The sequence below is a fragment of the Salmo salar genome, chromosome ssa06, assembly GCF_905237065.1.
Source record: "Salmo salar chromosome ssa06, Ssal_v3.1, whole genome shotgun sequence".
NCBI lineage: Eukaryota > Metazoa > Chordata > Actinopteri > Salmoniformes > Salmonidae > Salmo > Salmo salar.
In genome coordinates this window covers 14,797,513-14,820,984 of record NC_059447.1, presented here as the reverse complement: position 1 = coordinate 14,820,984, position 23,472 = coordinate 14,797,513, and the positions used below count along the sequence as shown (strand labels likewise).

The 23,472-nt window shown below is 50.5% G+C and overlaps 1 protein-coding gene across 4 annotated transcripts in view; it reads left to right on the top strand.

Moving 5' to 3' along the window:
- The window catches only part of cyth1a (cytohesin 1a), a 107,552-nt gene that overhangs the window by 54,600 nt on the left and 29,480 nt on the right, over positions 1–23,472 (top strand). For all 4 annotated transcript variants that reach the window (XM_045719829.1, XM_045719827.1, XM_045719828.1 and 1 more), the window contains exon 2: positions 17,330–17,412. In XM_045719829.1, coding sequence (XP_045575785.1) covers positions 17,330–17,412 — 83 coding nt within the window. The remainder of the gene's footprint in view (positions 1–17,329; positions 17,413–23,472) is intronic.

The window sequence follows — 23,472 nt, the reverse complement described above, 5'->3', positions numbered from 1 at the left end:
CACACTCCCTCTCTTCTTTAGTTGTGGACACTACATCACCACACTCCCCCCTCTTCTATAGTTGTGGACACTACATCACCACACTCCCTCTCTTCTATAGTTGTGGACACTACATCACCACACTCCCTCTCTTCTTTAGTTGTGGACACTACATCACCACACTCCCTCTCTTCTATAGTTGTGGACACTACATCACCACACTCCCTCTCTTCTTTAGTTGTGGACACTACATCACCACACTCCCTCTCTTCTTTAGTTGTGGACACTACATCACCACACTCCCTCTCTTCTTTAGTTGTGGACACTACATCACCACACTCCCTCTCTTCTTTAGTTGTGGACACTACATCACCACACTCCCTCTCTTCTATAGTTGTGGACACAACATCACCACACTCCCTCTCTTCTTTAGTTGTGGACACTACAACACCACACTCCCCCTCTTCTTTAGTTGTGGACACTACATCACCACACTCCCTCTCTTCTTTAGTTGTGGACACTACATCACCACACTCCCTGTCTTCTTTAGTTGTGGACACTACATCACCACACTCCCTCTCTTCTTTAGTTGTGGACACTACATCACCACACTCCCCCTCTTCTTTAGTTGTGGACACTACATCACCACACTCCCTCTCTTCTTTAGTTGTGGACACTACATCACCACACTCCCTCTCTTCTTTAGTTGTGGACACTACATCACCACACTCCCTCTCTTCTTTAGTTGTGGACACTACATCACCACACTCCCTCTCTTCTTTAGTTGTGGACACTACATCACCACTCCCCTCTCTTCTATAGTTGTGGACACAACATCACCACACTCCCTCTCTTCTTTAGTTGTGGACACTACAACACCACACTCCCTCTCTTCTTTAGTTGTGGACACTACATCACCACACTCCCCTCTCTTCTTTAGTTGTGGACACTACATCACCACACTCCCTCTCTTCTTTAGTTGTGGACACTACATCACCACACTCCCCTCTCTTCTTTAGTTGTGGACACTACATCACCACACTCCCCCTCTTCTTTAGTTGTGGACACTACATCACCACACTCCCTCTCTTCTTTAGTTGTGGACACTACATCACCACACTCCCTCTCTTCTTTAGTTGTGGACACTACATCACCACACTCCCTCTCTTCTTTAGTTGTGGACACTACATCACCACACTCCCCTCTCTTCTTTAGTTGTGGACACTACATCACCACACTCCCTCTCTTCTTTAGTTGTGGACACAACATCACCACACTCCCTCTCTTCTATAGTTGTGGACACTACATCACCACACTCCCTCTCTTCTATAGTTGTGGACACTACATCACCACACTCCCTCTCTTCTATAGTTGTGGACACAACATCACCACACTCCCTCTCTTCTTTAGTTGTGGACACAACATCACCACACTCCCTCTCTTCTATAGTTGTGGACACTACATCACCACACTCCCTCTCTTCTATAGTTGTGGACACTACATCACCACACTCCCTCTCTTCTATAGTTGTGGACACTACATCACCACACTCCCTCTCTTCTATAGTTGTGGACACTACATCACCACACTCCCTCTCTTCTATAGTTGTGGACACTACATCACCACACTCCCTCTCTTCTATAGTTGTGGACACTACATCACCACACTCCCTCTCTTCTATAGTTGTGGACACTTCATCACGGCACTCCCTCGCTTGCCCTTGGTCCTCCTCATCTTTGTAAGTCACCTTGATTTCACACCTTTGTGTTTTATCAGTTTCTTTATGAAAATATTTAGCGAACTCCATGACAGTAGCTAAAGCAAGGGGCTATAGCAGCACACAAGTAGACTACAAATGCATGCTGGGCCGGGCATGCACTGAGCTCGTGAAGTGAGCGGTACTGGAGCGGTACTGGAGCGGGCGAGATGTCCGACACTCCTGCTTTGGGAAAGTCCCTCCAAAATGGGCACGCTACACTCCTCTCTCCTCTGACATACTCTGTTCTACACACAGGAGATCTGTGATCATCCCACTGACTCTTCCCACAGCTTCTGTGTTCTCCTGCCATCCACCCATTCACTGTCCCACACCTCCCCAGACACACACAGAGCCTGTTCTCCTTCAGCCTGCCCCTTCCTCCTCTCCTCCTCCTCCCTACCACCTCCTCACCAGCTCAGGTTGAGACTGAGTCCACTGTGTCTCTGTGTCGTCCATAACTGATGATATCGTCATGGTGGTTCTGTCCGGTCCTGTGCTGAATGACAGGGTGGGGTGAAGGGAAGTGTGTGTGTGTGTGGTGTGTGTGTGTGTGCGAGAGGTGACCCAGGTCAGCCTAAAGGTCAGTGGGCTGTAGGTAAGGAGGAGTCTGACTGACTGACTGACTAGCATTCCTTTACAACTCACTGCTGCTGTTCTGCCTTGTAAAGGGGGTCTTGTCAGGGGGTCTGTGTGCGTGGATGCTTGCATGTGTTGGAGAGGGCCACTCTTCCAAAATATATGAAGGGGAGGGAACAGGGACTCTATTAGCTCCACCACTGAAGAGATCCAGTGAGATGTGGAGATTGAAAAGCAATGACCAGTCTCTATAAATCACCTGTTCAGGCAGACAACAGCTCTGGTAAATGAGATCCCATATCAATAGACCTGTAGCTAATAGTGTGCTGTGAGTGAGTCTATCTATGTATCTGTTTAAATGCATTGTGTTTCAGCATGAAGTGAAGCATGCTGGACACTAGGCTCCCTGATTGGTTTAGGCAATTCAATAGAGATGTCTTTTGGTGGGGAGGGGTACTGCACTGGACATTAGCTATGCTTTTATCTGGGGTGGATGGACTCTCTACTCTCCCCTTCTGCACAGACCATGAGGTAGAGGGGGATGACAGACAGACAGACAGACAGACAGACAGACAGACAGACAGACAGACAGACAGACAGACAGACAGACAGACAGACAGACAGACAGACAGACAGACAGACAGACAGACAGACCACGACGGACGACAGACGACAGACAGACAGACAGACCAGGGCTCACTGTGGTTACATTGCATTTTGGAGACAGTAGGAGTAAGGGGGAAAGAGGGAGGAGGAGAGGAAGAGGGTAATCAGGTCTAATGGAACTCTGAAAGGCCAGATGGGTGCTGCTGGTTCAATGGAAAAGATAATGGTTCAGTCCCAAATGGAACCCTATGCCCTTTAAAGTGCACTATTTTTGACTAGGGCCGATAGTGCACCCCTATGTAGGGAATAGGGTGCCATTTGGGATGCACCCATGGAGGAGAAACACGAAGCAGCATAATGAAAGGAGTCTATTCCTGGAACACTACTGATTACTACACATCCTCCCTGGAACACTTACTGATTACTACACATTACTACACATCCTCCCTGGAACACTTACTGATTACTACACATCCTCCCTGGAACACTTACTGATTACTACACATTACTACACATCCTCCCTGGAACACTTACTGATTACTACACATCCTCCCTGGTACACTTACTGATTACTACACATCCTCCCTGGTACACTTACTGATTACTACACATCCTCCCTGGAACACTTACTGATTACTACACATCCTCCCTGGAACACTTACTGATTACTACACATCCTCCCTGGAACACTTACTGATTACTACACATCCTCCCTGGAACACTTACTGCTACATTACTACACATCCTCCCTGGAACACTTACTGATTACTACACATCCTCCCTGGAACACTTACTGATTACTACACATCCTCCCTGGAACACTTACTGATTACTACACATCCTCCCTGGAACACTTACTGATTACTACACATCCTCCCTGGAACACTTACTGATTACTACACATCCTCCCTGGAACACTTACTGATTACTACACATCCTCCCTGGAACACTTACTGATTACTACACATTCTCCCTGGAACACTTACTGATTACTACACATCCTTCCTGGAACACTTACTGATTACTACACATCCTCCCTGGTACACTTACTGATTACTACACATCCTCCCTGGAACACTTACTGATTACTACACATCCTCCCTGGTACACTTACTGATTACTACACATCCTCCCTGGTACACTTACTGATTACTACACATTACTACACATCCTACCTACACACTTACTGATTACTACACATTACTACACATCCTACCTACACACTTACTGACTACTACACATTACTACACATCCTCACTACACACTTACTGACTCTACACATTACTACACATCCTCACTACACACTTACTGACTCTACACATTACTACACATCCTCACTACACATTTACTGATTACTACACATTACTACACATCCTCACTACACACTTACTGACTCTACACATCCTCACTACACATTTACTGATTACTACACATTACTACACATCCTCACTACACACTTACTGACTCTACACATTACTACACATCCTCACTACACATTTACTGATTACTACACATTACTACACATCCTCACTACACACTTACTGATTACTACACATTACTACACAGCCTCCGTACACACTTACTGATTACAACACATCCTCACTACACACTTACTGATTACTACACATTACTACACATTAGGGTTGCACATTTTGGGGAATATTCAGAGGTGGAAACTTTCAGTGGGAATTAACTGGATTTAATGGGAATATATGGGAATTAATGGAAATATATGCAAATTAATATTATTGTAAAGTGGTTGTTCCACTGGATATCATAAGGTGAATGCACCAATTTGTAAGTCGCTCTGGATAAGAGCGTCTGCTAAATGACGTAAATGTAATGCTTCTTTCACATGCTTTGCTTGCTGTTTGGGGTTTTAGGCTGGGTTTCTGTACAGCACTTTGAGATATCAGCTGATGTACGAAGGGCTATATAAATAAATTTGATTTGATTAATGTAAATGTAATATGAATATAATTTTAATATTTTTTGTTTGCATTGGGCATATTTACCATATCATATGGAGACAGAAACATAAACCTTTTACCTTATCATAAGGAGACATAATTGCAATTTATTAAATCCTTCCAATAGAAATACAAAAAACTATTTAGTTACTAATTGAACTTTTAATTAAATGAGTTGACTCTTCACCTGGGATGATTTCACTGAACAACAAAAGAAAGGGAATATTGAATGATCTCCAATGATCCATCACATCTCCCAAAAACGTTTTCAACATAAATCTGTAAAATGATAGTCTAGAAACTAAAGCTTTGGTTGTCTTCCTCTCAGGCTTCCATGTCTTCTCCCTGGACCTCCTCAATGTCCACCTCTTGAACATCAAACTCTGAGGCCTCACCTTCACTGTCACTTTCCAACCTTGTTGAGGATGGCTCGTTGTCAGGCTCAAAAAGCCTCAAATTTGCCTAGATTGTCACCAATTTTTCAACCCTTGTATAGGTCAGCCTGTTGCGTGCTTTGGTTTGTGTGTTCCCAAACAAGGACCAGTTGTGCTCTGAGGTGGCTGATGTTGGTGGGATTTGGAGGATGATGGTGGCAACAGGGGAAAGAGCCTCAGATCCACAAAGTCTCCTCTACCAGGTGGCTGATGAGATATGTTGGCACGGCTACCATATTGCATCTCCATCCCAAAGCCCTTGCTTGGAAGTGTACTTCGCCAGACTGCCAAGAACCTTGCCCCCATCCAGGCCAAGGTGGCGAGACACAGTTGTGATGGCACCATAGGACTTGTTGAGCTCTGCACCAGACAGGATGCTCTTGCCAGCATACTTGGGGTCCAACATGTATGCTGTGGCGTGTATGGGCTTCAGGCAGAAGTCTTCACGCTTTTTGATATATTTCAGAACTACAGTTTCCTCTGCTTGGAGCAACAGTGAAGTGGGCCGGGCAGTACGGATTTATTCTCTTACATCTGCAAGTAGAGTCTGAACATCAGACAGGATGGCATTGTCTCCCTCAATCCATGCAATGGCTACTGCTATAGGTTTCAGGAGTTTCAGGCTTCTTACAACTCTCTCCCAAAATACATCATCCAGGAGGTTCCTCTTGATGGGGCTGTCCATATCGGCAGACTGTGATATGGCCATTTCTTGGAGAGACACCTTCCCCTCCAGGAGACTGTAAAACATGATGACAACACCACCCCAACGGGTGTTGCTGGGCAGCTTCAATGTGGTGCTCTTATTCTTCTCACTTTGCTTGGTGAGGTAGATTGCTGCTATAACTTGACCCTTCACATACCTAACCACTTCCTTGGCTCTCTTGTAGAGTGCATCCATTGTTTTCAGTTCCATGATGTCCTTGAGGAGCAGATTCAATGCATGAGCAGCACAGCCAATGGGTGTGATGTGAGGGTAGGACTCCTCCACTTTAGACCAAGCAGCCTTCATTGTCTGTCACCAGTGCATATACCTTCTGTTGTCCAAGGTCACTGATGACTGCCTTCAGCTCATCTGCAATCTAGAGACCAGTGTATCTGTTGTCCCTTGTGTCTGTGCTCTTGTAGAATACTGGTTGAGGGGTGGAGATGATGTAGTTAATTATTCCTTGCCCACGAACATTCGACCACCCATCAGAGATGATTTCAATACAGTCTGCTTTCTCTACGATTTGCTTGATCTTCACTTGAACTCTGTTGAACTCTGCATCCAGCAAATGAGTAGATAAAGCATGTCTGGTTGGAGGGGTGTATGCTGGGCAAAGAACATTCAGAAATCTCTTCCAATACACATTGCCTGTGAGCATCAGAGGTGAACCAGTTGCATACACAGCTCGAGCAAGACATTCAGCAGCATTTCTCTGACTACATTCCTCCATTGAGTCAAAAAAACGTCTGATTCCAGGAGGACCATGAGCTGTTGCTATCGATAAGGTGTCGGATTCATAATTTTCACCTCGAAATAGAAGTAGATGAACTTTTGTCAGAGGTTGCTTGTTGTGAGCGCTGAGGGAACTTTATGCACTTGGCCAGATGATTCTGCATCTTTGTTGCATTCTTCACAGTATTTGCAAATGTGCACAACTTTTCCTTCTACATTAGCTGCAGTGAAATTTCTCCGCACATCAGATGCTGCCGTTGAATTTTCCTCTAAAGATTTTTTTTAAATGAGTAAAAAATTAAAAATAATACAATTCCATGTACAGATAAATAGTTAAGCATTTAGATTAAACAACTCCTTTGTACGATAAATGTTTTAAAATGAAAGATGTATGGAAACAGGTGAATTAACACTCCTCAGTTAACAGGCTCAAGCAAGCTAAAACCCACATGGTAGCAAAAACTAACTAGCAGAAATTGTTCACAAGTTAGAAATTATTTAAACACACTTTGCTGTAGGCTACTATTTACTAGTTAACAAAAAAGAATGAATGTCATATAAAATATATTCACCCCACCCAGTTTTGTAATCAAACTTACCAGAATGCATGTAGTCCTTGGCTCAGACAGTGTAGTAGTGTGGGCTCAATAGCATCTCATTAGTGTGCAAGATCTTGAGAATCAGCTGTTCATGTGATGGAAGAGTGTACTGCACATGTGATTGATGACTGCACTGTACATGCAGAGGGCTGCAATTCCATTGAATTGGGGATAGTTTAACCAAAATATGCCAGAATACCTAGAATTGTCTTTAAGGTATCCCACAAAAAAAGGTTCACTGTTATAAGCTAACTTTTTTAATGAATTCAAACAAAATTCCCCAAATTCTGGAAAAATGGATTACTACACACCCTCACTACACACTGACTGATTACTACACATTACTACACATCCTCACTACACACTGACTGATTACTACACATTACTACACATCCTCACTACACACTGACTGATTACTACACATTACTACACATCCTCACTACACACTTACTGATTACTACACATTACTACACATCCTCACTACACACTGACTGATTACTACACATTACTACACATCCTCACTACACACTGACTGATTACTACACATTACTACACATCCTCACTACACACTGACTGATTACTACACATTACTACACATCCTCACTACACACTGACTGATTACTACACATTACTACACATCCTCACTACACACTGACTGATTACTACACATTACTACACATCCTCACTACACACTGACTGATTACTACACATTACTACACATCCTCACTACACACTGACTGATTACTACACATTACTACACATCCTCACTACACACTGACTGATTACTACACATCCTCACTACACACTTACTGATTACTACACATCCTCACTACACACACACTGATTACTACACATCCTCACTACACACACACTGATTACTACACATCCTCACTACACACACACTGATTACTACACATCCTCATTACACACTTACTGATTACTACACATTACTAAACATCCCCCCTACACACACACTGATTACTACACATCCTCACTACACACACTGATTACTACACATCCTCACTACACACTTACTGATTACTACACATTAGTACACATCCTCACTACACACTTACTGACTCTACACATTACTACACATCCTCACTACACACACAATAGTACAAGTATTTGCTATATTCACATGTCTTTTTCATAACTATGTTAGGCTACACCCAGTATTCACCCAGTCAGCACACAGCTGTTGCCCTCTTGTAGGGAACACAATCAGTGGAGTTTCCATGTGTCTGATATGGTTACAGTAAAGCCTATCAGAGCATTAGACAGGTGTTGTGGTGCTGAGAGAGAGGGACTGTGCACCTCTGGGTTGGGTTGGGGTATACTACCCACTCAGTACCCCTCTAGGTGGGTACAGGCAGTGGTATCAGGGTACATACGATTTCTGTCCAACAAGTCCCCAGAGAGCTCCACTGCCCCAGGAATGTGTCCTATGTAGTGAGAGTGACCTGGGACTGAACAAACACAGCGGCTTATATTGGCCGTCACGTTTTTGAGCTCAACCTCCAAACTGGGTCAAATCAGATCAGGGGAGAGAGAGAGAGATTTCCTCTGAGCCGTCCTTTGGAATTTTAATTTCCTGATTTCCTGAGGAGATTCTCCAGTGATCTGGAAACCAGTCGCTTGGTATCTCTCCTTCCAAGATGGCAATCTGAGAGGGGGAGAGAGAGATGAACTGGATTGTGGGCCAGAGTATTGCACATGCAGGAAGTTGTGAAATACTGAGGTTTGTGTACGTTACATATAACACTGCAGACTCATTTACCAAACTGCTCCCCAACATAGCAGCTAAAACTCTGTCTGACTGGACACTAAATCTATTGGGAAATAAAACAACAACCCATGTAAATGGGTCAGTTATAAACCAGAGTTCATTTAGGCTCAGTGAGAATGAGAGCTGAAGCTCAGCTGCTAGCTGTGGCAGGTCAAACCCCAGATTAGTGTGTACCAGCACCAGACATCTGACCTCTCTTTAGAAGCCCTTTGTCATTCACTGGATTGTCTATAGTAGGTTTTAACTCCAACCCTGTTCCTGGAGAGATACCGTCCTGTAGGTTTAACTCCAACCCTGTTCCTGGAGAGATACCCTCCTGTAGGTTTTAACTCCAACCCTGTTCCTGGAGAGATACCGTCCTGTAGGTTTTAACTCCAACCCTGTTCCTGGAGAGCTACCGTCCTGTAGGTTTTAACTCCAACCCTGTTCCTGGAGAGATACAGTCCTGTAGGTTTAACTCCAACCCTGTTCCTGGAGAGTTACACTCCTGTAGGTTTTAACTCCAACCCTGTTCCTGGAGAGATACCCTACTGTAGGTTTTAACTCCAACCCTGTTCCTGGAGAGATAACCTCCTGTAGGTTTTAACTCCAACCCTGTTCCTGGAGAGTTACAGTCCAGTAGGTTTTAACTCCAGCCCTGTTCCTGGAGAGCTACCCTCCTGTAGGTTTTAACTACAACCCTGTTCCTGGAGAGATACCGTCCTGTAGGTTTTAACTCCAACCCTGTTCCTGGAGAGTTACAGTCCAGTAGGTTTTTAACTCCAACCCTGTTCCTGGAGAGTTACAGTCCAGTAGGTTTTAACTCCAACCCTGTTCCTGGAGAGATACCCTCCTGTAGGTTTTAACTCCAACCCTGTTCCTGGAGAGATACCGTCCTGTAGGTTTTAACTCCAACCCTGTTCCTGGAGAGCTACCCTCCTGTAGGTTTTAACTCCAACCCTGTTCCTGGAGAGATACCGTCCTGTAGGTTTTAACTCCAACCCTGTTCCTGGAGAGATACCGTCCTGTAGGTTTTAACTCCAACCCTGTTCCTGGAGAGATACAGTCCTGTAGGGTTTAACTCCAATCCTGTTCCTGGAGAGATACCCTACTGTAGGTTTTAACTCCAACCCTGTTCCTGGAGAGATACAGTCCAGTAGGTTTTAACTCCAACCCTGTTCCTGGAGAGATACAGTCCTGTAGGGTTTAACTCCAATCCTGTTCCTGGAGAGATACCCTACTGTAGGTTTTAACTCCAACCCTGTTCCTGGAGAGTTACAGTCCAGTAGGTTTTAACTCCAACCCTGTTCCTGGAGAGATACCCTCCTGTAGGTTTTAACTCCAACCCTGTTCCTGGAGAGATACCGTCCTGTAGGGTTTAACTCCAATCCTGTTCCTGGAGAGATACCCTCCTGTAGGTTTTAACTCCAACCCTGTTCCTGGAGAGATACCGTCCTGTAGGGTTTAACTCCAATCCTGTTCCTGGAGAGATGCCCTCCTGTAGGTTTTAACTCCAACCCTAATCTGGCACACCTGATTCTAATAATTAGCAGGTTGATAAGCTGAATCAAGTTGGAGGTAAAACCTACAGGAGGGTAGCTCTCCAGGAACAGGGTTGTAGGGTAGCTCTCCAGGAACAGGGTTGTAGGGTAGGTCTCCAGGAACAGGGTTGTAGGGTAGCTCTCCAGGAACAGGGTTGTAGGGTAGCTCTCCAGGAACAGGGTTGGAGAGCCCTGGTCTAATGGGCTTTTCACCATTACTGAGTCAAACCAAGCTGTTCTGAGCTGGTCTGTTTATGTGTCCACCAGCCACCATAGTTGCTGGAACCGGTATGAAAAGGAAAATGTGGAAAGATCTGACCCAGCACAGTATGGTTTGGGTTGGCCCTAAAGTGTGAAAGAGACATCTGATGTCTGTGCCAGAACAGTACGGTTTGGGTTGGCCCTAAAGTGTGAAAGAGACATCTGATGTCTGTGCCAGAACAGTATGGTTTGGGTTGGCCCTAAAGTGTGAAAGAGACATCTGATGTCTGAGCCAGAACAGTACGGTTTGGGTTGGCCCTAAAGTGTGAAAGAGACATCTGATGTCTGAGCCAGAACAGTACGGTTTGGGTTGGCCCTAAAGTGTGAAAGAGACATCTGATGTCTGTGCCAGAACAGTTTTCTTCGGCTGGACACTGTTTATCTCCCTACCTTCCCATGAGCCACCCAGAGGCCCCTGGTGTTGCTGTGGCCAAGTTATTTGGACTGAAAATATACAGTCAACAGAGTTAGTTTGTAATGGCTGTTCTACATGGTAAATAGTGTTACTGTTTTATTCTGGAGAGTTTCAGAGGAAAGATAATGGTTGTGAGAGTGCTGACACAGCGCCAAGCACAGCAGGGGTGAACAGTAAGCCTGAGGTGTTGTGATTCCCCTGGATTGCCTGCTTTCCAGGCAGTACTAGGCCCTAGAAAACAGGACGTGGGCGGTGTGTCTCTCTCATCCCACGCAGACACACACACATTTCACACACTCGCTCTGTCAGGCCTCTCCCTCTGGTTGGCTACTGTGAGACTGAGATTGGCTCATTCACTGGCGCTGACCTCTGACCTCTGGCGATGTATTGAACTGTTCCAGTAAATGCAGGATTTTTCTGAGATGCAGAGAGGGGAGATTCTGAATTCTCCACCTAATGATGAATGTAATGCTATGTCACTTTGTTATCTCATGCATATGTAACGGCACATCCCTTCATCCCCCATCTTCATCCCCCACCAGACTCCCAGTACAGGCTGAGTGGAGATCTAACATGATGCAGCCCAGACTCCCAGTACAGGCTGAGTGGAGATCTAACATGATGCAGCCCAGACTCCCAGTACAGGCTGAGTGGAGATCTAACATGATGCAGCCCAGACTCCCAGTACAGGCTGAGTGGAGATCTAACATGATGCAGCCCAGACTCCCAGTACAGGCTGAGTGGAGATCTAACATGATGCAGCCCAGACTCCCAGTACAGGCTGAGTGGAGATCTAACATGATGCAGCCCAGACTCCCAGTACAGGCTGAGTGGAGATCTAACATGATGCAGTCCAGACTCCCAGTACAGGCTGAGTGGAGATCTAACATGATGCAGCCCAGACTCCCAGTACAGGCTGAGTGGAGATCTAACATGATGCAGCCCAGACTCCCAGTACAGGCTGAGTGGAGATCTAACATGATGCAGCCCAGACTCCCAGTACAGGCTGAGTGGAGATCTAACATGATGCAGCCCAGACTCCCAGTACAGGCTGAGTGGAGATCTAACATGATGCAGTCCAGACTCCCAGTACAGGCTGAGTGGAGATCTAACATGATGCAGCCCAGACTCCCAGTACAGGCTGAGTGGAGATCTAACATGATGCAGCCCAGACTCCCAGTACAGGCTGAGTGGAGATCTAACATGATGCAGCCCAGACTCCCAGTACAGGCTGAGTGGAGATCTAACATGATGCAGCCCAGACTCCCAGTACAGGCTGAGTGGAGATCTAACATGATGCAGCCCAGACTCCCAGTACAGGCTGAGTGGAGATCTAACATGATGCAGCCCAGACTCCCAGTACAGGCTGAGTGGAGATCTAACATGATGCAGCCCAGACTCCCAGTACAGGCTGAGTGGAGAAGGCACAGTGTTTTTGCACTATTAAGGGAGATAGTCTATAGCTGCGCTGATAGACAGATTTGATTCGTGAGACACATTTGACAGTAGTACCTAAAGTTAGAATAATTATTATACTGAACCGTTTTTCATGTTCTAGTATGGAAAAGGTAGTGAAGTGTGGGTGTACCATGCAACACTATAAGGGACAAGACAACAAGACAACAATTGGACCTGGGTACTCCTACTCAATATGGCTGACATGATACAGGAAAGTCCTTTCTTGGGAGCTTTGTGTCAGGAGGACAGTAAAAATGTTTCTTCACACTGGTTTCCAGGGACAGACAGATATGCACGCTTACACACACACACACACACACACACACACACACACACACACACACACACACACACACACACACACACACACACACACACACACACACACACAGCTCTGCTGCTTCCCCTACTGTGGCAGCAGGGGGAATCTGTAATGTTCGTTATATGCCAGTGGCCTGATCAGTGACAGCCAAACAACAGCAATCACAGGCAATATTTCCCCAGTATCCCGACACAGTTCCCCTCAGCAATTAGTTAAAGTGGAAGGGTTTTCCCAACCCCCCCTCTCTCTTAGGGTGTTTCCCAAATGGCAGAGTATTTCATTTGTAGTGCACCACTTTTCAGTAGGGCCCAGGAGTTTATAGTGAGAAGGGAAGTGAGTGTGACATGACGCTGATGTCACAACAGGAACAGACTACTCCCTCATGTGGTTGTCTGATGTGAAGCAGAGTGTTTGACCTGCGGCTTGGGCTGTGTTTCTGCTACGGCCCTGAATAGCCTGCCATGTCAATGTCTGGGGAAGAGCATAGCTATAGTATTATAGGAGGAAGGCCGTAGTTAAGGGATACCTTGGTCTCTCTCTCTCTCTCTCTCTCTCTCTCTCTCTCTCTCTCTCTCTCTCTCTCTCTCTCTCTCTCTCTCTCTCTCTCTCTCTCTCTCTCTCTCTCTCTCTCTCTCTCTCTCTCTCTCTCTCTCTCTCTTTAATTCGTTCTCTCTCTTGGTCTTGTGGTGTTCTTCTAACTGTCCCTACCAGTCAAGATAGGAATGCAGTGGGTGTCTGTGTATGTTGTTTCCCCTGATGCATCCACCCAGTATGACTTCACTTTCAGGATGAGGAGTTCATTTCCTGTTGTGTCTGTTCAGCACACAGCACTGCTCTGGCTTTACTCAGCGTGACGTTCACTTGGACAATCGATGGAAGATGAGGCCCATGAAATGTAACACGCCATGAAGTAAAATCTGCCCTATTGGATTAGGGTTCCTACCCGGCCTATCAGGTGTGTGTGTGTGTGTGTGTGTGTGTGTGTGTGTGTGTGTGTGTGTGTGTGTGTGTGTGTGTACAGTATGGTATCAAATACATTCTTCGTCTCAAGGAGATTCTGACTGGCTGCATAAAGAAATAAAAGGCCATTCTAGTATTTATTTAGCTGTTTGTCTAACAGACATGGTCAATGTCTTAGCCTTGACAGACACACAGACACACAGACAGACACACAGACACACAGACACACAGACAGACAGACAGACAGACAGACAGACAGACAGACAGACAGACAGACAGACAGACAGACAGACAGACAGACAGACAGACAGACAGACAGACAGACAGACAGACAGACAGACAGGCCGGTTGCCAGCGTTACCGTTGACAGGTGGACGAGGCTGAGGAAGAACCCTGGGTCATGTTCATTAGACACCAAACCGAATAGAAACGAACTGAAACAGGGAGGGACTACCTGGATTTGTCCAATCAGAAACCCTTGTCATTCTTTATGACCCCTGTAGTCTATTATTCCTGTTTAAAATGACCAGACATTCTGGGTTGGGATTCAAAGTGTTCTTCTCGTCAAGCTATTGGGTTTGACAGTTACTTTCAATATTTAAATGAAGCATTTTAATTATGCACTCTAATTTCTCTGTTTGTTTTCGGTTGGAATTTCAGATAAATTCAGCATTTTCCAGATCACATATATTTTGCTTTTACATGAGTATTTTCTCAGCTTTGAGAGAAGCCCCTGTGGTAGGTGTCATGAATTATGAAGGGGGGGGGGGTGCGTTCGTTGGGGGCATTCGTGCATGCACGCTCACACATGCTTTTTTGTGGTGTGTGTGTGTGTGTGTGTGTGTGTGTGTGTGTGTGTGTGTGTGTGTGTGTGTGTGTGTGTGTGTGTGTGTGTGTGTGTGTGTGTGTGTGTGTGTCTCAAACTTGTTCTCTCTGGCTGGCTGAGCTCTTTCCCGATGGATACTTGCGCTGGACCTGTATCCATAAATACACACTGTTCTCCATCCCTCCCTCCATCCCTCCCTGTTCCTGTTAGCCTTCCACTGAGCCCCACCGGGGTCAACCACAGCCCATGATCTTTGACCTATGAACCTCCAGCTTATGATCTTCTGGGTGTTGAGAGGGGTCACCAGCGGGTGCTGTCACACCCCCATAGAGAGAGGCCCCGGGTAGGGGAACCACCTTTCTTATCGTCTGTGTTTTAACAGGAAGTTGATCCATTGGGTTGGAGAGACTCAGACATGGATCGTTGTTTGTTGAGGAAAGTGTCTTGTTGTCTGAACATGTATAAATGATTTGAGCTAGGCTGAGTGTCTGTGTTTCACATTGTTTCCTCTGTTACAGGGTCCAGTTGTTGTGTTGTGAATGGTGTCACCTTTGGTTAGTGCTGTATAGGCATGGCTCTCTCCTTGACTTTCAATGGCCCTGACGCACGCACACACGCACGCACGCACGCACGCACACACACACAGAGCAGCCGAATCATTCAGGACAGCTTCTCCTCCCTCAGTCCTTGGCCCGGGGGAAGCTAATAATAACTGTACAGGCAGTGACAGTGCTTTGAGATATGCCACGCTACTGCTGGCCTGGCACTGCTGCCCTGACACTGCTGGCCTGGGCTTGTATTTGACTTTGACTGAGCTGGTACACACATACCAGAGGATATGATCCCCCAGGGTGCAGTATAGAGCATGTCTAGTGTGAACTGGAGGAGCCACAGACCATTACAGAACCTTTGACTTCATCCTGTTTGTTGCCCTTTGTGTTGTTGGTGGTGGATGTGATGTCACACGTGAGGCGACGCGGTTTGTCCTGAACTAGGGCATCATGTCCTGGCAGGTGGAGTTATCTGTGTGACATTATTCCTTCCACATCGGAGGAGTCCAGGGAGAAGGGGGTATCGGAGGAGTCCAGGGAGAAGGGGGTATCGGAGGAGTCCAGGGAGAAGGGGGTATCGGAGGAGTCCAGGTAGAAGGGGGTATCGGAGGAGTCCAGGTAGAAGGGGGTATCGGAGGAGTCCAGGGAGAAGGGGGTATCGGAGGAGTCCAGGTAGAAGGGGGTATCGGAGGAGTCCAGGTAGAAGGGGGTATCGGAGGAGTCCAGGTAGAAGGGGGTATCGGAGGAGTCCAGGTAGAAGGGGGTATCGGAGGAGTCCAGGTAGAAGGGGGTATCGGAGGAGTCCAGGTAGAAGGGGGTATCGGAGGAGTCCAGGTAGAAGGGGGTATCGGAGGAGTCCAGGTAGAAGGGGGTATCGGAGGAGTCCAGGTAGAAGGGGGTATCGGAGGAGTCCAGGTAGAAGGGGTATCGGAGGAGTCCAGGTAGAAGGGGGTATCGGAGGAGTCCAGGTAGAAGGGGGTATCGGAGGAGTCCAGGTAGAAGGGGGTATCGGAGGAGTCCAGGTAGAAGGGGGTATCGGAGGAGTCCAGGTAGAAGGGGGTATCGGAGGAGTCCAGGTAGAAGGGGGTATCGGAGGAGTCCAGGTAGAAGGGGGTATCGGAGGAGTCCAGGTAGAAGGGGGTATCGGAGGAGTCCAGGTAGAAGGGGGTATCGGAGGAGTCCAGGTAGAAGGGGGTATCGGAGGAGTCCAGGTAGAAGGGGGTATCGGAGGAGTCCAGGTAGAAGGGGGTAGGGTTGGTCTGGCTTGTTGCAGTGTTTCCTACCACATTGTATAGGCCTTGTTTCCCCCTGTCTAAAATCATTTGGCTTCAGTTTTTAGGCCCTTGGTGGTGTTGTAGGGCCTTTACAACCCACAAGTAAATGAATCTGGGGAAACACTGTCTTATTGCTTCACTATGATGTGCTGTGGACTTGACTGTGGGGCAGTAGGCTTCCGGCAGGCTGCCCTGTACTGCTGGGAAATCTCAAGTCTTTCTCTTGGAGTGTTCTCCCCCTGACTGGCTTCTAATGCAGGCTAAGGCTTGGAAACCTTATCTTCTTCTTAGTTTTCAGTGTTTTTGTCGGTTATCGATTGTCTTACTTCCAAAACAGACCTCTCACCCTCTCCTCTAGTTATTTCCTTCTCTCTCTGTTTCTCTCTTCCTCTTTCTCCTCGTTCTTTCTCTCTAGGCTCCCAGACCCTACTCAGAGCCTTCAATCTCTTTTTGATAGGTTCGACTCATTACCCTGCCTAAGGGAACGGGTAGGCTACAGTGAGAACGATAGGGCCCAGGAAGGTGTGTTCTGTGAGTATTTTGGGATAACCCAAACCTAACCTCTCTCTCTCTCTCTCTGTCCCCACAGTGCCAGACGACCTTACCCCTGAGGAGCAGCATGAGCTGGAAAACATCCGCCGCCGCAAGCAAGAGCTGCTGGAAGACATTCAGGTACGGTGTGTGTGTGGGGAGGAGGAGAGAGGTGTGTGTGTGTGGGGAGGAGGAGAGAGGTGTGTGTGGGGAGGAGGAGAGAGTTGTGTGTGTGTTGGGAGGAGGAGAGAGGTGTGTGTGGGGAGGAGGAGAGAGGTGTGTGAGTGTGTGTGTGGGGAGGAGGAGAGAGGGTGTGTGTGGGGAGGAGGAGAGAGGTGTTGTGTGTGTGGGGAGGAGGAGAGAGGTGTGTGTGGGGAGGAGGAGAGAGGTGTGTGTGGGGAGGAGGAGAGAGGTGTGTGTGGGGGGAGGAGGAGAGAGGGGTGTGTGTGTGTGTGTGTGTGTGGGGAGGAGGAGAGAGGTGTGTGTGTGGGGAGGAGGAGAGAGGTGTGTGTGTGGGGAGGAGGAGAGAGGTGTGTGGGGGAGGAGGAGAGAGGTGTGTGTGTGTGTGGGGAGGAGGAGAGAGGTGTGTGTGGGGAGGAGGAGAGAGGTGTGTGTGTGTGTGTGGGGAGGAGGAGAGAGGTGTGTGTGGGGAGGAGGAGAGAGGTGTGTGTGGGGAGGAGAAGAGAGGTGTGTGTGGGGAGGAGAAGAGAGGTGTGTGTGTGGGGAGGAGGAGAGAGGTGTGTGTGGAGGAGGATGAGAGAGGTGTGTGTGGAGGAGGAGGAGAGAGGTGTGTGTGGGGAGGAGGAGAGAGGTGTGTGTGTGGGGAGGAGAAGAGAGGTGTGTGTGGGGAGGAGAAGAGAGGTGTGTGTGTGGGGAGGAGGAGAGAGGTGTGTGTGGGGAGGAGGAGAGAGCTGCGTGTGGGGAGGAGGAGAGAGGTGTGTGTGGGGGAGGAGGAGAGAGCTGCGTGTGGGGAGGAGGAGAGAGGTGTGTGTGGGGAGGAGGAGAGAGCTGTGTGTGGGGAGGAGGAGAGAGCTGTGTGTGGGGAGGAGAAGAGAGGTGTGTGTGTGTGGGGAGGAGGAGAGAGGTGTGTGTGGGGAGGAGGAGAGAGGTGTGGGGAGGAGGAGAGAGCTGCGTGTGGGGAGGAGGAGAGAGGTGTGTGTGGGGAGGAGGAGAGAGCTGTGTGTGGGGAGGAGGAGAGAGCTGTGTGTGGAGGAGGAGGAGAGAGGTGTGTGTGGGGAGGAGGAGAGAGGTGTGTGTGGGGAGGAGGAGAGAGGTGTGTGTGGGGAGGAGGAGAGAGGTGTGTGTGTGGGGGAGGAGGAGAGAGGTGTGTGTGGGGAGGAGGCGAGAGGTGTGTGTGTGTTGGGAGGAGGAGAGAGGTGTGTGTGGGGAGGAGGAGAGAGGTGTGTGAGTGTGTGTGGGGGGAGGAGGAGAGAGGTGTGTGTGTGTGGGGAGGAGGAGAGAGGTGTGTGTGTGTGGGGAGGAGGAGAGAGGTGTGTGTGTGGGGAGGAGGAGAGAGGTGTGTGTGGGGAGGAGGAGAGAGGTGTGTGTGGGGAGGAGGAGAGAGGTGTGTGTGTGTGTGGTGGTGTGTGTGTGGGGAGGAGGAGAGAGGTGGGGTGTGTGTGTGGGGAGGAGGAGAGAGGTGTGTGGGGAGGAGGACAGAGGTGTGTGTGGGGAGGAGGAGAGAGGTGTGTGTGGGGAGGAGGAGAGAGGTGTGTGTGTGTGTGGTGAGGAGGAGAGAGGTGTATGTGGGGAGGAGGAGAGAGGTGTGTGTGGGGAGGAGAAGAGAGGTGTGTGTGTGGGGAGGAGAAGAGAGGGTGTGTGTGTGGGGAGGAGGAGAGAGGTGTGTGTGGAGGAGGAGGAGAGAGGTGTGTGTGGAGGAGGAGGAGAGAGGTGTGTGTGGGGAGGAGGAGAGAGGTGTGTGTGGAGGAGGAGAAGAGAGGTGTGTGTGGGGAGGAGAAGAGAGGTGTGTGTGGGGAGGAGGAGAGAGGTGTGTGTGTGGGGAGGAGGAGAGAGGTGTGTGGGAGGAGGAGAGAGCTGCGTGTGGGGAGGAGGAGAGAGGTGTGTGTGGGGAGGAGGAGAGAGCTGTGTGTGGGGAGGAGGAGAGAGCTGTGTGTGGGGAGGAGAAGAGAGTGTGTGTGTGTGGGGAGGAGGAGAGAGGTGTGTGTGGGGAGGAGGAGAGAGGTGTGTGTGGGGAGGAGGAGAGAGCTGCGTGTGGGGAGGAGGAGAGAGTGCGTGTGGGGAGGAGGAGAGGCTGTGTGTGGGGGGAGGAGGAGAGAGGTGTGTGTGGGGAGGAGGAGAGAGGTGTGTGGGGAGGAGGAGAGAGGTGTGTGGGGGAGGAGAGAGGGGTGTGTGTGGGGAGGAGGAGAGAGGTGTGTGTGGGGAGGAGGAGAGAGGTGTGTGTGGGGAGGAGGAGAGAGGTGTGTGGAGGAGGAGGAGAGAGGTGTGTGTGGGGAGGAGGAGAGAGGTGTGTGTGTGGGGAGGAGGAGAGAGGTGTGTGTGGAGGAGGAGGAGAGAGGTGTGTGTGGGGAGGAGGAGAGAGGTGTGTGTGGGGGAGGAGGAGAGAGGTGTGTGTGGGGAGGAGGAGAGAGGTGTGTGTGGGGAGGAGGAGAGAGGTGTGTGGGGGAGGAGGAGAGAGGTGTGTGTGGGGAGGAGGAGAGAGGTGTGTGTGGGGAGGAGGAGAGAGGTGTGTGTGGGGAGGAGGAGAGAGGTGTGTGTGGGGGAGGAGGAGAGAGGTGTGTGTGGGGGAGGAGGAGAGAGGTGTGTGTGTGGGGAGGAGGAGAGAGGTGTGTGTGGGGGAGGAGGAGAGAGGTGTGTGTGGGGAGGAGGAGAGAGGTGTGTGTGGGGAGGAGGAGAGAGGTGTGTGTGGGGAGGAGGAGAGAGGTGTGTGTGGGGGAGGAGGAGAGAGGTGTGTGTGGGGGGAGGAGGAGAGAGGTGTGTGTGGGAGGAGGAGGAGAGGTGTGTGTGGGGAGGAGGAGAGAGGGTGTGTGTGGGGAGGAGAAGAGAGGTGTGTGTGTGGGGGAGGAGGAGAGAGGTGTGTGTGGAGGAGAGAGGTGTGTGTGGGGAGGAGGAGAGAGGTGTGTGTGGGGAGGAGAAGAGAGGTGTGTGTGTGGGGAGGAGGAGAGAGGTGTGTGTGGGGAGGAGGAGAGAGGTGTGTGTGGGGGAGGAGGAGAGAGGGTGTGTGTGGGGAGGAGGAGAGAGGTGTGTGTGTGGGGAGGAGGAGAGAGGTGTGGTGTGTGTGTGGGAGGAGGAGAGAGGTGTGTGTGTGGGGAGGAGGAGAGAGGTGTGTGTGTGTGGGGAGGAGGAGAGAGGTGTGTGTGTGGGGGAGGAGGAGAGAGGTGTGTGTGGGGGAGGAGGAGAGAGGTGTGTGTGTGTGGGGAGGAGGAGAGAGGTGTGTGTGGGGGAGGAGGAGAGAGGTGTGTGTGGGGGAGGAGGAGAGAGGTGTGTGTGGAGGAGGAGGAGAGAGGTGTGTGTGGGGAGGAGGAGAGAGGTGTGTGTGTGGGGAGGAGGAGAGAGGTGTGTGTGTGGGGAGGAGGAGAGAGGTGTGTGTGTGGGGAGGAGGAGAGAGGTGTGTGTGGGGAGGAGGAGAGAGGGTGTGTGTGGGGAGGAGGAGAGAGGTGTGTGTGGGGGAGGAGGAGAGAGGTGTGTGTGGGGAGGAGGAGAGAGGTGTGTGTGGGGAGGAGGAGGAGAGAGGTGTGTGTGGGGGGAGGAGGAGAGAGGTGTGTGTGGGGAGGAGAGAGGGTGTGTGTGGGGAGGAGGAGAGAGGTGTGTGTGGGGAGGAGGAGAGAGGTGTGTGTGGGGAGGAGGAGAGAGGTGTGTGTGGGGAGGAGGAGAGAGGTGTGTGTGGGGGAGGAGGAGAGAGGTGTGTGTGTGGGGAGGAGGAGAGAGGTGTGTGTGGGGAGGAGGAGAGAGGTGTGTGTGTGGGGAGGAGGAGAGAGTGTGTGTGGGGAGGAGGAGAGAGAGGTGTGTGTGTGGGAGGAGGAGAGAGGTGTGTGTGGGGGAGGAGGAGAGAGTGTGTGTGTGTGGGGAGGAGGAGAGAGGTGTGTGTGTGGGGAGGAGGAGAGAGGTGTGTGTGTGGGGAGGAGGAGAGAGGTGTGTGTGGGGGAGGAGGAGAGAGGTGTGTGTGTGGGGAGGAGGAGAGAGGTGTGTGTGGGAGGAGGAGGAGAGGTGTGTGTGTGGGGGAGGAGGAGAGAGGTGTGTGTGGGGAGGAGGAGAGAGGTGTGTGTGGGGAGGAGGAGAGAGGTGTGTGTGGGGGAGGAGAGAGGTGTGTGTGGGGAGGAGAAGAGAGGTGTGTGTGTGGGGAGGAGGAGAGAGGTGTGTGTGGGGAGGAGGAGAGAGGTGTGTGTGGGGAGGAGGAGAGAGGTGTGTGTGGGGAGGAGGAGAGGTGTGTGTGGGGAGGAGGAGAGAGGTGTGTGTGGGGAGGAGGAGAGAGGTGTGTGTGGGAGGAGGAGGAGAGAGGTGTGTGTGGGGGAGGAGGAGAGAGTGTGTGTGGGGAGGAGGAGAGAGGTGTGTGGGGGAGGAGGAGAGAGTGTGTGTGTGGGGAGGAGGAGAGAGGTGTGTGTGTGTGGGGAGGAGGAGAGAGGTGTGTGTGGGGAGGAGGAGAGAGGTGTGTGTGGGGAGGAGGAGAGAGGTGTGTGTGGGGAGGAGGAGAGAGGTGTGTGTGGGGGAGGAGGAGAGGTGTGTGTGGGGAGGAGGAGAGAGGTGTGTGTGGGGGAGGAGGAGAGAGGTGTGTGTGTGGGGAGGAGGAGAGAGGTGTGTGGGGAGGAGGAGAGAGGTGTGTGTGGGGAGGAGGAGAGAGGTGTGTGTGGGGAGGAGTAGAGAGGTGTGTGTGGGGAGGAGGAGAGAGGTGTGTGTGGGGAGGAGGAGAGAGGTGTGTGTGGAGGAGGAGGAGAGAGGTGTGTGTGTGGGAGGAGGAGAGAGGTGTGTGTGTGGGGAGGAGGAGAGAGGTGTGTGTGTGGGGAGGAGGAGAGAGGTGTGTGTGGGGAGGAGGAGAGAGGTGTGTGTGGGGGAGGAGGAGAGAGGTGTGTGTGAGTGTGTGTGGGGAGGAGGAGAGAGGTGTGTGTGGAGGAGGAGGAGAGAGGTGTGTGTGGGGAGGAGGAGAGAGGTGTGTGTGGGGGAGGAGAAGAGAGGTGTGTGTGTGGGGAGGAGGAGAGAGGTGTGTGTGGGGGGAGGAGGAGAGAGTGTGTGTGGGGAGGAGGAGAGAGGTGTGTGTGTGGGGGAGGAGGAGAGAGGTGTGTGTGTGGAGGAGGAGGAGAGAGGTGTGTGTGTGGGAGGAGGAGAGAGGTGTGTGTGGGGAGGAGAGAGAGGTGTGTGTGGGGGAGGAGGAGAGAGGTGTGTGTGGGGAGGAGGAGAGAGGTGTGTGTGGGGGAGGAGGAGAGAGGTGTGTGTGGGGAGGAGGAGAGAGGTGTGTGTGGGAGGAGGAGGAGAGAGGTGTGTGTGGGGAGGAGAGAGAGGTGTGTGTGGGGAGGAGGAGAGAGGTGTGTGTGTGTGGGGAGGAGGAGAGAGGTGTGTGTGTGGGGGAGGAGGAGAGAGGTGTGTGTGGGAGGAGGAGAGAGGTGTGTGTGGGGAGGAGGAGAGAGGTGTGTGTGGGGAGGAGGAGAGAGGTGTGTGTGTGTGGGGGGGGGAGGAGGAGAGAGGTGTGTGTGGAGGAGGAGGAGAGAGGTGTGTGTGGGGAGGAGGAGAGAGGTGTGTGTGTGGGAGGAGGAGAAGGTGTGTGTGTGGGAGGAGGAGAGAGGTGTGTGTGTGGGAGGAGGAGAGAGGTGTGTGTGAGAGGAGAGAGGTGTGTGTGTGGGGAGGAGGAGAGAGGTGTGTGTGTGTGGGGAGGAGGAGAGAGGTGTGTGTGGGGAGGAGGAGAGGTGTGTGTGTGGGGGGGAGGAGAGAGGTGTGTGTGTGTGGGGGAGGAGGAGAGAGGTGTGTGTGTGGGGGAGGAGGAGAGGGTGTGTGTGTGTGTGGGGAGGAGGAGAGAGGTGTGTGTGGGGGAGGAGGAGAGAGGTGTGTGTGGGGGAGGAGGAGAGAGGTGTGTGTGTGGGGGAGGAGGAGAGAGGTGTGTGTGTGTGTGTGTGTGTGGGGAGGAGAGAGAGGTGTGTGTGTGGGGAGGAGGAGAGAGGTGTGTGTGTGGGGAGGAGGAGAGAGGTGTGTGTGTGGGGAGGAGAGAGGTGTGTGTGTGTGTGTGTGGGGAGGAGGAGAGAGGTGTGTGTGTGGGGA